General features: G+C 41.6%; 1 protein-coding gene across 1 annotated transcript in view; it reads right to left on the bottom strand.

Annotated features, from left to right (window-relative positions):
* LOC129711880 (DENN domain-containing protein 1A-like) overlaps nt 1-15,609 on the bottom strand; it is a 472,977-nt gene that overhangs the window by 242,064 nt on the left and 215,304 nt on the right. Inside the window, 2 exon segments of the mRNA XM_055659869.1 lie at nt 3,449-3,529; nt 4,113-4,182. Of these exon segments, the coding sequence (XP_055515844.1) occupies nt 3,449-3,529; nt 4,113-4,182 (151 nt within the window).

Below are 15,609 nucleotides of genomic sequence, written 5' to 3'. Positions count from 1 at the left end.
CCAGGCAGCCTGTACAGGAGGGATGGACTACAAATAGCATTTCTTCATTATACTACACACAGGTGGAATTCCCAAGATTACTGCTGTTTCAACAGTATAATAATAATGCATCAGTACATGTTTGTCCCAATCTCTAAAAATACGATGCCTAATTTTACATCCACCAGGCATCGTTGGTTCAGCCAAAATCTGCACTTCAACAGAATTGTACAAACGTAAAACCATATTTCCACCAGGACTTCTTTCAATTTAATGCTATTAACGACAATTAACCTGGGCCACCCGGGGCGGCGACTGCGGGTGCTCGGAAGGCCCCGACCACGGATGAACATGGAGGGGAGGCTGGCTGGACTATGGTGCCTTCCTCACCTTGGTGACATTTATGTTATGTTGACTTTCCGTGTTTGTGCTTTTTTTTAATTTTTAAATTTTTAATTCAATTTCAATTTTATTTTTAATATGTTGTATTATTTATTTATTATTTATTTTTATTTTTTTTTGTGATTTTTTTATGATACTGCCTGTAAGGGAAATTCATTTCGTTGTCTCAAATTGAGACAATGACAATAAATTTGAATACAAGAATACAAGAATACAAGAATCTTCTGCTTGAAAGCCAGTAGATTTGGCATCTCTGCAAACAGATTTGCAATGATGCTTTATCAATTTAGTATCCTCACAAAATACCATCTCCCAATTTGGCTTCAATCCCAGTCTCGAACAGTGTTTCAAAAATGTTCAGCCACTGTTTTCATCTCGTTCCATTTCAACTGTCTGGCTGTTCAGTTCAAATGCTCCCACAGCAACTGAACAGCTAAAGGAAACAAAGCCATCCATAAGCTGTTCTTTGATATCCTTTCCTGCTCCATTGCCCATGAAATGTTTAAGCAGAGGGCAGAGCAGAAGCATTCTTTTGAACCGCAAGAATGAAATGCGTGGAATGAGTGGAACTATCCCATCAGACCACGGTGCCTCCGAGACAACTTGCTCTTGCGGTCAGACATGCACACTGCGAACACAAGCCTCTGCTTGGTGGAACTGGGTCATCTCCACAACCAGCCGATGACCTCGCAAGGACAACAAACACTACCTGTCGGCTAACTTTAGCAAAGGAACTGCTCAACGATAACTGTGCAGGAAGGAACTGCAGATGCTGGTTTGAACCGAAGATAGAGGCAAAATGCTGGACATGACAGATGCAAAACTCAGCGGGATGCCTGTTGCTGAACACTTTAACTCCCCTTCCCATTCCCATACTGACCTTTCTGGCCTGTGTCTCCTCCATTGTCAGAGTGAGGCCCAGCACAAATTGGAGGAACAGCACCTCATATTTCGCTGTTCGCTTTGTTGTTAACTTCTCCCAGCTAACAATGATCTATTCTACATTTTCCTTGATCTCCATTCTCTTTGTGCTGTGTTCACACTTTGCATTTCCTTATCTATGTATCTCCCTCTCCCCTGATATCAAATTGCCAATATTACTCCGCTGCACAAGAAGGGAGCAAAGCAGGATAGTGGGAACTATAGACCGGTTAGTCTGACTGGGATTGGGAGAGTGGGCAGAGAAGTGGCAGATGGAATCTAGTGTTGCAAAGTGTGGAGTCATGCATTTTGATAGTCAGAATATAGGCATAGATTATTTTCTGAATGGGGAGAGAATCCAGATATTGGAGATGCAAAGGGACTTAGGAGTGCTGGTGCTGGATTCTCAAAAAGAAAATCTGCAAGTCGAATCAGTAGTAAAGAAAGCAATCGTAATGCTAGCATTGTACACAAAAACAGGGATGTAATGCTGAGGCCCTATAAGGCACTGGTCAGGCCGCATTTGAAATATTGTGAGCAATTTTGGGCACAATATCTGAAGAAGGATGTGCTGGCTCTGGAGAGAGTCCAGAGGAGGTTTATAAGAATGATCCCAGGAATGAGTAGGTTAACCTATGATGAGCGTTTGTCTACACTAGGTTTGTACTGGCTGGAGTTTAGAAGAATGAGGGGGGGACCTCATTGAAACATCCAGAACAGTGAAAGGCTTGGATAGAGTGGATGTGGAGAGGATGTTTCCACTAGTAGCGGAGTCTAGGACTAGAGGTCATAGCCTCAGAATTAAAGGACAGTCTTTTAGGAAGAAGATGAGGAGAAATGTCTTTAGTGAGAGGGTGGTGAATCTGTGGAATTCTTTGCCACAGAAGGTTGTGAAGGCCAAGTCAGTGGATATTTTTAAGGCAGAGATAGATAGATTCTTGATTAGTACTGGTGTCAGAGGTTATGGGGAGAAGGCAGGAGAATGGGGTTAGGAAGGAGAGATAGATCAGCCATGATTGAATGGCGGAGTAAACCTGATGGGCCGATTGGCCTAATTCTACTCCTATCGCGCATGACCTTATGATCAGTCTGAAGGGTCTCGACCCGAAACGTCGCCCATTCCTTTTCTCCAGAGATGCTGCCCGTCCAGCTGAGCGACTCCAGCATTTTGCGTTTATCTTTTGCTCAATGACAACTGTCGTGGTTAACACTGAACAGGAATCTAACAGATGATTTACGTTATTTTGATTCATGGGGAGAGCATGTCACAGGTATCTAACCGTTTAGAAATAATAGGTGGTTAAAGTCTTTACATATACAGTCAGACTTTTGTGAAACATTACCAAATTTGATAAGTGTCTAATTTTACATTTATAATGCTTGATGTGATTATATATGAATTAGCAAGTAAATAATTATGAAAATCATTTATTTTCTAATACGAAAATCTATTCAATCACAAACTAGAAGCAAGTACATATATTAAATAGTAAATCTCTCAGTATGTGAATTATGCATGGTAGAATGTACATATATAATGTGTTAAAGCACACAAGAACCCTGACATCTAGTCCAGTCTCAGCTCTCAGAGGTTGATAGCTTTAGAGATTCTCTCATCTCTCAGTGGGAGCAGCTTTCAATTAAATCGATTGAAAGATATGGCATAGAAACAGGCCCTTCGGCCCACCAACCCCCCCACACCAATCACCGATCATCCTTTCACCCTAATTCTATGTAATCCCACTTCCTCACCCATTCCCTACACACTAGGAGTAATTTACAGAGACCAATTAACTTTCAAATCCGCACGTCTTTAGGATGTGGGAGGAAACCAGAGAACCCGGAGGAAATCCAGGTGGTCACAGGGAGAACGTGCAAACTCCACACGGACAGCATCCGAGGTCAGGATCAAACCTGCGCCCCTAGCGCTGTGAAGCAGCGGCTCTACCAGATGCGCCACTGAGCCGTCAATGAGCCAATGTCATGTCCTGCACATATATTCCCTCATTCCATTCCAGACCAGAAGCACGTGAGCACAGAGTCCGGAGGTGCCATCTGAAATGCTGAGACTTACTACTAGGGAAGTGAAAGCAGAGTTTAGATTCGAAAGAGTAGAACCAATTCAACAGCAGTACATTCTACTTACCACACCTAACTGCACAGCCACGCCTGGTTCCGGAGGAACAATGCAGTATAGTATATGCAGCAAATTCTTCCACTGACAGTCCTGAAACATTCCACAGGCATAAAACAGACTATTACTTTTTTTTTTAAAGGTCTTGCATTTGTATGAACAGTTTGATAAGTGGCATTTTTGTAAGATTAAACTATAGGGAAGAATGTACTGCAATATCAACAAGTTAAATTGTTTCTCTGCAATTATCAGGACAGTGACAGAAAAAAAAACAGAGGCAAGAAAGACTTCATTTTGAGTGATGTTCTCTGGTTAGAGACATCATTTTTCAGAGCCTGCAAAGGAGCAAACATTTCATTGGGCTTGCATTTATTCTTCATGCAACACCTTATTAAATTATATCAAATTATATCAAATAATTAATAATATAAAATATACTAACCAACCAATGAGAGAATTACTAAAGTTTTGATTTATTTTGTACAAAATTGGATTCTGGAGTATGATACATTATTTCATTATTACAATACAGATTTTAAAATTGGCATTTCAAACCTGATATGTAAATTACTAGTTCAAGTTATTTCTTACAGGTAAAATGATTTAGCAGGAATGATCAAGTTTGATTAATTTTAGGAATATCCCATGAACTATATTTGTAATCATTGCACTATACCTGGCCTTTGGCAGTGTATTCGGCTAAGATGTTCAGAAGCTTGTAGAAAACCTCAAACCAAGGTAAATAGCTGAAAATAAAGAAATAGTCAACTTTACTTCTGCCACCACGTTAAATGAACAATAATAGCAAATCTAGTTTTATTAATTTGAGACAACATTAAGGCATTCTCGATAATCAGCTCCAAAAGGCATTTTCAAACTTCCAACATTTCTCTCGTAAAAATATCTGCGTCGAGGTATTTAGAATGTGGAAATCCAATGACAAATCTCCTTTAAAATGATACATTTGACAAAAGTTAACCTAGAATAGAGTTTAACCGTACTAATTTTATTTGATCGATCAGGTACTGAATATGTCTCCTTCTGCTTTTTGATAGGGACCAGGAGATACAGGGAATGTTATGATATGGAGCTTGCACAGGAAATGAGTTTATCTTGGCATCATGTGCTGTGCATTTTGAAAACACAAATGAAAATGACCATAGTTGAAATTATTTTCTTACGCCTACGGGTTAAAATATTTACCAGGAACTATTAATTTCAGCACAGACATGTGGGGCAAATGGCCAGTTCCTGCCTTGTACTGTTCCATGATCAAAGTCCTTTCTGCAAGTATGGCATTGACGAGTTACCTGTGATGCACTTTATCAGGAAACCTGTTAAAAAATCATTTCACGCTGACAAATATCGTGTATTACCCATGACGGGTAACCAGATTGCTAATGTATATTTTTTGCAATGTATGGGCTTTAATTGATCCTAAATGCACAAACGCAAATTGGGTAGAAATAGGTAACTTACAATGACATATGACACAAATAAAATGACCAGAAATACCAATGAAAACAATAGTACATTTAATTGACACTTAAATATGAGTTAGTGCATAGGGCGAAGTGCAAAGGAGACTCAAGAAGCTGCAGATGTTGGAATCTTGACCAAAACGCGAAGTGCTGGAGGAACTTAGCAGATCAGGCAGCATTTGTGGAGGGAATGGGCACTCATTGTTTTGGATCAGTTCCCTTCTTCAGACCTATTTTGATTGACATCCCTTGTCACAATGATCACCACGGTCTATGGTTAGAATTTTTATGGTTCAAAATAAGATGTGAATTGTCAAGTTCGAGAAAAGTCTTGTTGCACAACTCAGCTTTTCTTCCAAGCAGAATCTTATTCACAACTTCTCCGAATACACCATCATTCTTCAGAATTAAATATTTTATATAAAAAAGGATTTGGCCTCATTCATTTGTTTCTTTAGTGAGTCATTTTTCGTCCAAGAATCAGGCAATCAAACTGTTCCCAGAGCCCTGGCAGTGCAACGCTTGAGTTGGGCTTGAAAAGGTATGTAACAGTATCCCAGTGTGACTTGGCCTTCATGTTCTGCATGTAAAGCCAAGATTGGGAACTGAAGTGCGCTATGGAAATCATGGGTGTCCAAGTACGTTTTACAGTTCTCAAGGGCAGAAGAACTTCACTGCAACCAAAGACTAAAATCACAAATGATGAAAATGGAAAACAAATGCGTGAAAATGAAAACGAAAATGAAAATGAAAATGGAAAAAGCTGTAAATTTACAATAAAAATAGAAAATGTTGGAAGTACTTAGCAGGTAAGGTAACACCTAGAGAGGGAAGGAGGTAGGTGGGTGGGTGGAGGGAGTTGGTCTAATCTTTCAAGCTGATGGCCCTGGTTGTCAGTTCTGATGATCCTGATGAAAGGCCGTCAATTGTACTCTGTTCCTTTCTCCACAGATGCTGCCTAACCAGTTAAGTATTTCCAGCATTCCAGCGAGTATTTCCAGCCAGTTTTTTAATTCAAATCACAAGGTAGATTTGAAACCAATGTTTTGTGGAGAATGTTTGTTAAATTGTCAAAATCTCTTTCATTGGTTTTCCAATATGAATATCCTTTTCATTTGCGGTTGTCTATTTTACAAAATTACATTATTTTAATAGGAAACAATACAGGTATTTTATCCCTCTACAAGATCGAGTAAGAGCTTCTTGGAGAAAGTTAATGAAATTTGGCCACAATAATTGCAATTAATTAAATAATGATACCATGATGAAAATAACCATCATAACAATATAGTAACACTAAAGTCAAAATGAAAGATAATTATTAATATTCGTAAGAACACTGAGCTATAAAATCCATGTGTGATCTCTGGCACATACAGGGAAACCAATATATATTTAGTGAGGCACATTCTGAACTCAATGTCTCAGGTTTTAATTGGTACAGGAGTGGGACAATCAGACAAATGAAGCTATCTCTCCATTTATTGCCTTGCTCTACTTACCAACCTGTGTCTCAAGTATTCCTGAATCAACCAAATTCAGGTTCAAAACTGGTTCAGATTCAAAGATTCAAAAATTCAAAGTTTTGGGCGGTCACAGTGGCACAATGGCAGAGTTTGAATGGCAAAGCAAGAATTTCATTGTCCTATCAGGGACACATGACAATAAAACTCTCTGGAACTTGAACTCTCTTGAACTCTTGAGTTGTTGTTTTACAGCGAATGCAACGTCGGAGACATGGGTTCGATCATCTACGGGTGCTGTCTGTACGGAGTTTGTACGTTCTCCCCATGATCGGCGTGAGTTTTTTCCGAGATCTTCGGTTTCCTCCCACACGCCAAAGATTTGTAGGTTAATTGGCTTGGTAAATGTAAAAATTGTCCCTAGTGGGTGTAGGATAGTGTTAATGTGCGGGGATCGCAGGTTAGCGCGGACCCATTGGGCCGAAGGGTCTGTTTCCGCGCTGTATCTCTAAACTAATCTAAACTAAACTAAAATGACTAAACAACCCTTCACAGAAGACTACTCAAAACCTTTTGCAGCCTATGTTTGTGGAGTGATCAATTAATTGAATTGATTGTAAGATACGGCGTAGAATCCGGCCCTTCAACCCACTGAATCCACACTGCCATCGATCACCCATTCACATTGATTTTATTGCTTTCACATCTATTCTCCAACACTGGTAGTCAGTTTGCAGATGCAAATTAATGTACAAACCCACACGTCTTTGGGTTGAGGGTGGAAACGGAGTACCTGGAGGAAACTCATGTGATCACGGGGAGAACGTGCAAACTCCACATGGGTCAGGATTGAACCCAGGTCTCTGGCGCTGTAAGGCAGTTGATCTACTAGCTGCGCCATTGTGTCGCCCACAGTACTGGAGTGGATGGACAGGTGAAATCAACCAAGTTATTACCTACGTAAGTATTGTCGGTAGTGAATTATTCCCAATTTAAACTTGATCTGAATGGTAAAGTTTCCACTCTATTTTTACTTCCTAGTCCAGAATATAAATTATTAAAATAAACAAAATTGTTTTGCTATGTGGCTCCCTGAGCAACCGTAGCTTTAGAAATCAATTCACTATTGGAGATTGAAGAAAAACATGAAACATGCATTACATTGCACCTTCCACATCTTGAGGAGTTCATAACAACTGGACATTCAATAAGGAAAGACACAAAATGCTGGAGTGACTCAGCAGGTCAGGTAGCATCCCTGAAGAACATGCAAGATAAAGTTTCAGGTCAAGGCCCTTGTTCAGACTGATTGCAGGGGTGCAGGAAAAAGAAAGCTAGAAAAGTGGATGGGCAGGGTAAAGCATGGCAGGTCATGGGCAGCAGGAATTACAGATGGGGAGCAGTGAGAGAGGGTCTCAGGGAGAGGAGGACAGCCTCTTCAAAATAGGCACGTGTACGGAGATTCAATAAACCCAGACACTGGCATCACCAAAAATCGAGTGACATATTGACCCAACTCGCACGTGTCTGGGTGATCTAAGGAAGGGAGGTTTGCAGGTGAACTTATATCCGTGAAAATCAGCAGTCGCTATAAATCTGAAATAAAAACAGAAAATACCAGAAGCATCCAGCAGGTTAGGCAGCATCTGTGGAAGGAAGAATAGAGTTAATGTTTCAGCCTTCAACAGAACTGAGAAAGTGGGAAAACATGTACTTAACTATAAAACTTATTTTTCTCCTGAGCAAGTGTCTTTGACTTCACCTGTTAACTCCTTTTCTCTTTCCATGGATGCGTCCAAGCCTGCTGAGCAATTTATTTTCATGGTTCCTTCCCACCCAAAAGGCACAGTAAACCTCCATACATGTAAAGAGTCAACCATGATAAAAGACATCAATCTGCAGTGAAACCTTGAACCCCCATCTACTGCCTCCAAAAGTGGTAACAGTGGAGGAAGCATGACAAATGAATAGTCCTGAACATCAGCTGGCATGTGTCTCATTAACAAAACCAAGCTTACATTGTAAAGTCAACTCATCCACTACAGATCTCTTTTGAAATCAATCCAAATTTGGGGGGACAGTGGTGCAGCTGGTAGAGAGCTGCTGCCTCACAGTGTCAAAGACCCGGCTTCTATCCTGACCTTGAGAGCTGCCTGTGTGGTATTTGCACATTCATGACGTGACCGTATGGGTTTCCTCCGGGTCATGGGCGGAAATCCCGGGAGGGGGGGGGAGGGGGGTGGGCACCGGGGCACACGCCCCCCTCCATGTTTTGAGACATGGGGGACAATCCCCCCCATGTTTTGTAATCCGGATTTTTAAATTCGGTGAGGTGAAAAAAAAACCTATTAAAAATCTCCACTTTCCGCGAGACAGTGGGGGTGGGACTGATGATCAAAGGCGCCGATTGGACAAGAGGGACGTCGGTCAACAGTCAGTGGCGGGGGGGGGGGGCGGGGCATGATGATTCAGCGCGATGATTGGAGGAGGGAGGTGTCGGTCAGAGGCGGAGGTAGGGGGGTGAGACAGAGGATAGAGCGCGGTGATTGGAGGAGGGGGACGCCCTGGTGGAGCAAATATCATAGAGCGGAGCTTGAATCGGTCCGTTTGCGGGGGGGTTACATCGCCCGGCGCAGCTTAAAATCGGCCGCGGGATCTTCCGCCGCCCCGCGGTCAAATTGCTGCATCGAGGCGATCGAGGCTCCTGATGTTGAAGTCCCGCCTGGAGATGGAACCCCGCGAACGGGCCGATTGAAGCCCCACGATTCGGGGAGGACGAAGCTGCTGCTGCTGGAGTTCGGAGTCGGTCACCAACCAGGTCAGCTCCCGATGTTACCGTCCACAGGGCCCATGGCTGAAGCCTCCGAAGTCTTGCCTGTGCGCACATGGCTGCCATGAAATTGTGTCCCCCCCATGTTTTGACAGCGATTTCCGTGCCTGCTTCGGGTCCTCCAATTTCCTCCCACATCCTAAAAAGGAGTGCGGGTTTGTAGGTGAATTAGCCTCCTGTAAATTGCCCCTTGTTTGTCGGATGGACGAGAAAGTTGGATTACAAAGAACTAGTGAGAATGGGTGATTAATCATCGGCATGGGCTGAAGGGCCTGTTTCCAAGTGGCATCTCCAAAGCAAAAGAAACGAAAGTTTATAAAACATTGGAAAGTCAACGCCTCGTTCAACAGAAATCTCTTCGGAATTCAATTGAAACTAATTAATTCAGCAGTTTATATATTCCCACTCAATTTGCAAATTTCCCACTTGAAATATTGAAAAGTGGACCTGTGTTAAGAGCCCTTACCCTTATGGTTTAGATTATGTTCACAAAGCCAACCAATTGAATTACTTTGTCACATTATTCAAGCAGCTGTTACTCTCAGAGTAATAAATGTATGCAGCACTTCACAGATTAACCTCCAATGTAAAACAGAAAAATAGTAATCTACAAGTACCACTTAGTGGGACAGTTCCAAGTAAACAATCAGAAGGAACTTTGTGACTGATCGACGATTATACTTCAGTTGTTTAAACAAACACAATCAAATCTATTCAATTATGAAGCTATCTGGCGTTATCTAAATTCTGGAAAGCTTCTCAATCAAGCAGAAATGCCCCCTAACTTGTCACAGTGCTGTAATGTGCAAGCCCTCCCACTTATCCAATCTGTCACACATTGCCTAAGACTATCCAAAACTTGAAAACTACTACAGGCAAAAAATAACAGATAAGGGAACAGTTGGGAGCAGTAAGCAACACTTGTGTCCTTCAAGAATTATAGGCATAAGTAATGGAATGTTTACATTTAAACCACTGGTTAAAAATTAGCTGCCATGAAGTAAATACTAAATTTGATAGATTTGCTCAATGCAAGTCAAATGCCCAATGTTAATATGTTATGTTACGTGATTACACACCCCTGTTGTTACAAAGTAACTTAGCGTGAGCAATGGCATGGGAGATAAAACACATATGCTGTGTCACTTCCCTGTAACAACCCACTGTTATGCATTATGTGCAAATTTCTTGCACTCAAATTACTTGGAGCCTTGCTGTACCAAGCTGGCTCATGTTCAAATTTTACAAGTTAATTTATTTGAGCTCAAAGCAAAAGTCTTTGCCAATTGATTGTTAAGCACATTTATTAATTGGCATTAACTTGTTACTTGTGTAAGTGCAAATAGCTTGGCCATTGAATGAGAAATTGAATTTCTATGGTTTCTAGCCTCCAGTAATTCAAATATCGCAACAAACATAAAATACCTATTACTAAAAGGTTAAATTCATCTGCAGCTTCAGACTCTTTTTGAGTCAAAGCTTCAATCCCAGGTAAAAGCTTTGATTCTTGGTTGTGGTTTACCTTACCACAAAGACAGCAGAGAGTATTGGATACTGTTCAGTCCATAACAGGTACTGACCTCCTCGCCATCGATGGGATCTACAGGAGGCGCTGCCTCAAAAAGGCACCCAGTATCATCAGAAACTCTCCTCTCGCTGGCCATGCTCTCATTTCACTCATGTCTTCAGGAAGAAGGGCTAGAAGATTGAATACCATGACCACCAGGTTTAAAAACAGCTTTGTCCCACCAATAGAGACGAGGAAAAACTTTTTCACACAGAGAGTGGTGAATCTGTGGAATTATCTGCCTCAGGAGGCAGTGGAGGCCAATTCTTTGGAGGCTTTCAAGAGAGAGTTAGATAGATTTCTTAAAGATGCAGGAGCGGGTATGGGGAGAAGGCAGGAGCGGGGTACTGATTGTGGATGATCAGCCATAATCACAGTGAATGGCTCGAAGGGCCGAATAGCCTACCCCTGCACCTATTATCTATTGTCTACTATCATCTGGCTCTTGAACAAGAGCACTAGTTCACTGCAGAACTAACCTCAACGATGAACTTCTGATGGACAGTGCTTAAGAAGGAACTGCAGATGCTGGAAAATCGAAGGTACACAAAAAAGCTGGAGAAACTCAGCGGGTGCAGCAGCATCTATGGAGCGAAGGAAATAGGCAATGTTTCGGGCCGAAATCCTTCTTCAGACAGTCTGAAGAAGGGTTTCGGCCCGAAACGTTGCCTATTTCCTTCGCTCCATAGATGCTGCTGCACCCGCTGAGTTTCTCCAGCTTTTTTGTGTACCTTCTGATGGACTGTCTTTGGTTGAACTAAGGACTAAGGGTTTTGCTCTGCGCTAGTATTGTGGTTATTAATTCATTGAATTTTGTTTGTTTATTTAGATATTATCTGTGTGAATCAATCGTGTTTGAATATGGAGCTAAGGATTTTGTGAAGAAATGGTGCATGATTATGTTACATGATTACACACCCCTGTGGTTACAAAGTAACAAAGCGTGAGCAATGTAAGGATAAGGATAATTTAAGTGCTGGTAAGGATTGTGTGGTTCAATTGTTAGTACATATGACAATTAAACACTGTTGACTCTTGACATAGCCCTAATTCACTGCACTCTACAACCTGAAATTACAGTATAAATGAGAATAATCCGCACAATCCACAATGTAGATACTCTTCCCTAGTGTGCAAGGAACTCGTTTTTTTCTACTTCTAAGTTATATAATACCCAGCTGGGGGATGAAGGCCGGTACCATTCTTCAATTAACAGTTCACGTTCCAACTGATATCAAACGCATCAGCTCATTTGACACAGTGAGGCTGGCCCAGCACCTGCTGTTTGCTCCACTCTACACTTACAGCAGAACACAAAATCATTGCAGGTTTGTTCTGCTGAAACCTGATTACATAGTTCACTTATATTTTCAGGAATTCAATCTGAGTCCTTAATTGCCTTAATTGACCAGAGTGTGCCACGAATAAGGCACGGGGTTTCTCCAATTATAATAAGCAACATAATAAATGTTCTTGAACTTTTATATGAAGTCTTTACCTATTCCTTGTAACAAAAAGAGATGTGAGAATGGATTAGATAGCAGTCTGCTTTGAAAATTCCACATGAACCAACTGCTGTTTGTATAAAGACCATATTTAGGGGAAATATAGCCTGTAAAGACATTACAATCTATGTTGGTAACATCTATTTAATAGCAACTTTTTAACTGATGGGTAGAATGCTAATATTCTCCGTAGAAAAGATTGACTACAATTCTCTATGTGTAGGAAGGAACTGCAGGTGCTGGCTTAAACCGAAGATAGACACAAAATGCTGGAGTAAATCAGCAGAACAGGCAGCTTCTCTGGAGAGAAGGAATGGGTGATGTTTCGGGTCACGACCCTGCTTCAGACTCTAAAGAAGGGTTGAGACCCAAAACGTCACCAATTCATTCTCTCCAAAGATGCTGGCTGTCCCACTGAGTTACTCCAGCATCTTGTGTCTATCTTTAGTACAATTCTCTTCCTGGCTAGCAATTCAAACCGCAGACTTCACCCAGGAGTGGGTCGGGTAACTAATGCTTTTGTGATCAAACCACCTTATGAGAAACACGGCTTCACCAATTAACGCTTAGCGATTGCAGTGTGTTTCAGGAAGCTGATGCTTTCTGCAGGACATCAAGAGGGACATGTAACTGGATCTGCCACCACTTAAATGGATCCAATCACCAGCCTGAAAGGCCACAGGTTCTTTCAACACATACTCATCCAGGCAAGACCCCCACAGAGCTCGGAAACATCCGAAATGTTACCACAAAAAAGCTTTCAAATCTCTGCCCTCCGGCTTGTTTGCAAATCATTTGGGGCAAAGTGGAGGCAGGGGGTTGATGGGAAAGAAACCAAGAAATCCTGTTACTGCATGTGGAAAAGATTACACTTGCAGCTGTACAAAACAGACTCGCACCACTGCTTGCTTGAAAATGCAGCCCATCCAATTGCAAATATCCTCATAATTACAGGCATAAACGCAATTAGCAAATTACTGACAAGAGGTCATTGACCTGAAACCTTAACTCTGTTTCTCGATCTACAGATACGGCCTGGACCGTTGAGCATTTCCAGCATTTGCTGACTTGCTTCAGATTGCCATGATCCACTGTACTGCACTTTTAGAAGTAGTAAATCAATAAATCGTTAAGAATTAATAAATCATTCAAATTAACATGTGGCAACTTAGAAAAATAACAAGCTGAAACTCTGGCATCTGAAAGCACTGAAGCTCCAAGACAAAGGCTTATCAATAGCTTCTAAAGGCATTAAAGGTAACTTCAGGTGATCCTTCCTTGCACTACTGACAGTGGTGTTTGGTATAGGCACTTGGAAATACTGGGAATGGAGGGGTATGAATCACCTGCAGGCAGAGTGCCAGTCTGCAGGCAGACAGAAGGTCTGAAGATGGGTCTTAACCCGAAATGTCACCTATTCGTTTTCTGCAGAGATGCTTGATGTGTCTACCTTGAGCTGTCCTATTCTATGTTCTATGATCTTTCATACGTGCAACTCTGCTGTCACCCAGATCTCCCAAAGTAGGGAGTGCTGTTGTGTGCTTCCCTCCAATGTCACTGTGCACTCGCCAAATCCTGGCGACTGAAGACCTGACTTACAGAAATCTGACTTGATGCAAGCACTCCCATAATTATTTTTAGGGATATTTGAAGATAGTAATATAGTAATAATAATATGTTTTGTGCTAGACATTGACCACTGGATATGTTATATGTTCAGTCGGAGAGGAGGAAAACTTTTCACAGTGGCAAACTTTGAGATTTTGCAGTGGAGCTATGAAATGCAGACACAAGGAACTACATACTGTATTCTGGAATCATCAGCAAAAAGCACAAAGTGCCAGTGAAACTAAGTAGATCAGGTAGCATCTGTGAAGGGAATGGATAGGAGTTTCATATCAGGACCGTTATTCAGACACTTCTGGTCTGAAGAAGGGTCCTGATCCAAAACGTGGCCTATGCATCCCCTCCACAGTTACTGCCTGTCTCGTCGAGTTACACCAGCACATAGTGTTCTGCACTATATATTCCGTGAGTTTGATTGCCACAGTATCAGGGTAAACATAGTAGATATTCAATGAATTAAAATTATAAGACGTTTGTGCAGAGCGATGATGTGAGGAGCTAAAAGAAAAATCATGTTCTCGACATGGAAAATAAAACTCAGTTTATAGACACTTCTCAGGAACAGAAATCTTTCATATCCTGGAGACTGACTGGCTGTATATGGCACTGGGACATTCATACTTTGCTGGCTTTACCTTGCACTAAACAGTATTCCCTTATCATGTATCTATACACTGTAAATGGCTCAATTGTAATTATGTACCTGTATTGCCTTTCCGCTGACTGGTTAGCACACCAGAAAAGCTTTTCACTGCACCTCCATACACGTGACAATAAACTAAACTGAGCTGAACTGATCCTGGAAACACTCTGATACCTGCTTTCACTCTTCCCTACCACCAGTAAATACCATTCCCGCCCTTTACCAACCTGAACAATATTCACACCAGAGAGCACAGAACATTACAGCACAGAAACAGGCCCTTTGGCCCACAATGCCTGTGCAGCAGCTGCACAACTGTGATTCCTGATGCACAGCAAGGAAACCCCGGAGACACAAGGAACCGCAGGTGATAAAATCTTGTGGAAAACACAAAGTGCTGGTGGAAATCAACGGGTCAGACAGCATCGATGGGGGGAATGGATAGAGGATATTTCAGGTTGAAGTTCAGAGTTTAATCCCTCCATAGATGTTGACTGGCCTGCTGAATTACTCCAGCACTTTGTGCTTTGAGCTTGAAAACCCTATCAGAGGTAAGGCTGCCCATTGAGACAAATGTCCCAGGTAATTACCGAAGATAGACACAAAATGCAGCATCTCCGGAGAGAAGGAATGGGTGACGTTTCGGGTTGAGGCCCTTCTTCACTATATACTATGGGTAATTACATTGTCAATCATGACCTCTTTACTGTAAGAAAACATAAATTAATTTTAAGGACATAATTATCCTCCACTTACTACGGCATCTTTTCTTGGCAAAATTATCCTGCTTTCATGGCCAGCCAATACTTTAGTTTCATCAGATATTTGTGCCTCCATTCTTTAGCAGACTTTCCTGACTTAATTCACTTTGCTTTCTACGTGCTCGGGGAAGTGCTCTAATATGCTTCAAGAGTGCTTTAAACTGATTTCAATGCACAGCGTTGAAAATATGTTTTCACAATGGTGAAAATGTGTGTTCATATTTTACTTGATAAAGCCCTTCTCAAAACCACTACCTGTCTCCATTTTTTTAAAGCATGTCTTATCAATCACCTTGG

The sequence above is a fragment of the Leucoraja erinacea genome, chromosome 31 (genome assembly GCF_028641065.1).
Source record: "Leucoraja erinacea ecotype New England chromosome 31, Leri_hhj_1, whole genome shotgun sequence".
In the NCBI taxonomy this organism is placed as follows: domain Eukaryota; kingdom Metazoa; phylum Chordata; class Chondrichthyes; order Rajiformes; family Rajidae; genus Leucoraja; species Leucoraja erinaceus.
The sequence above is the reverse complement of the archived record's forward strand: the minus strand, read 5'-3'. Positions and strand labels throughout refer to the sequence as shown.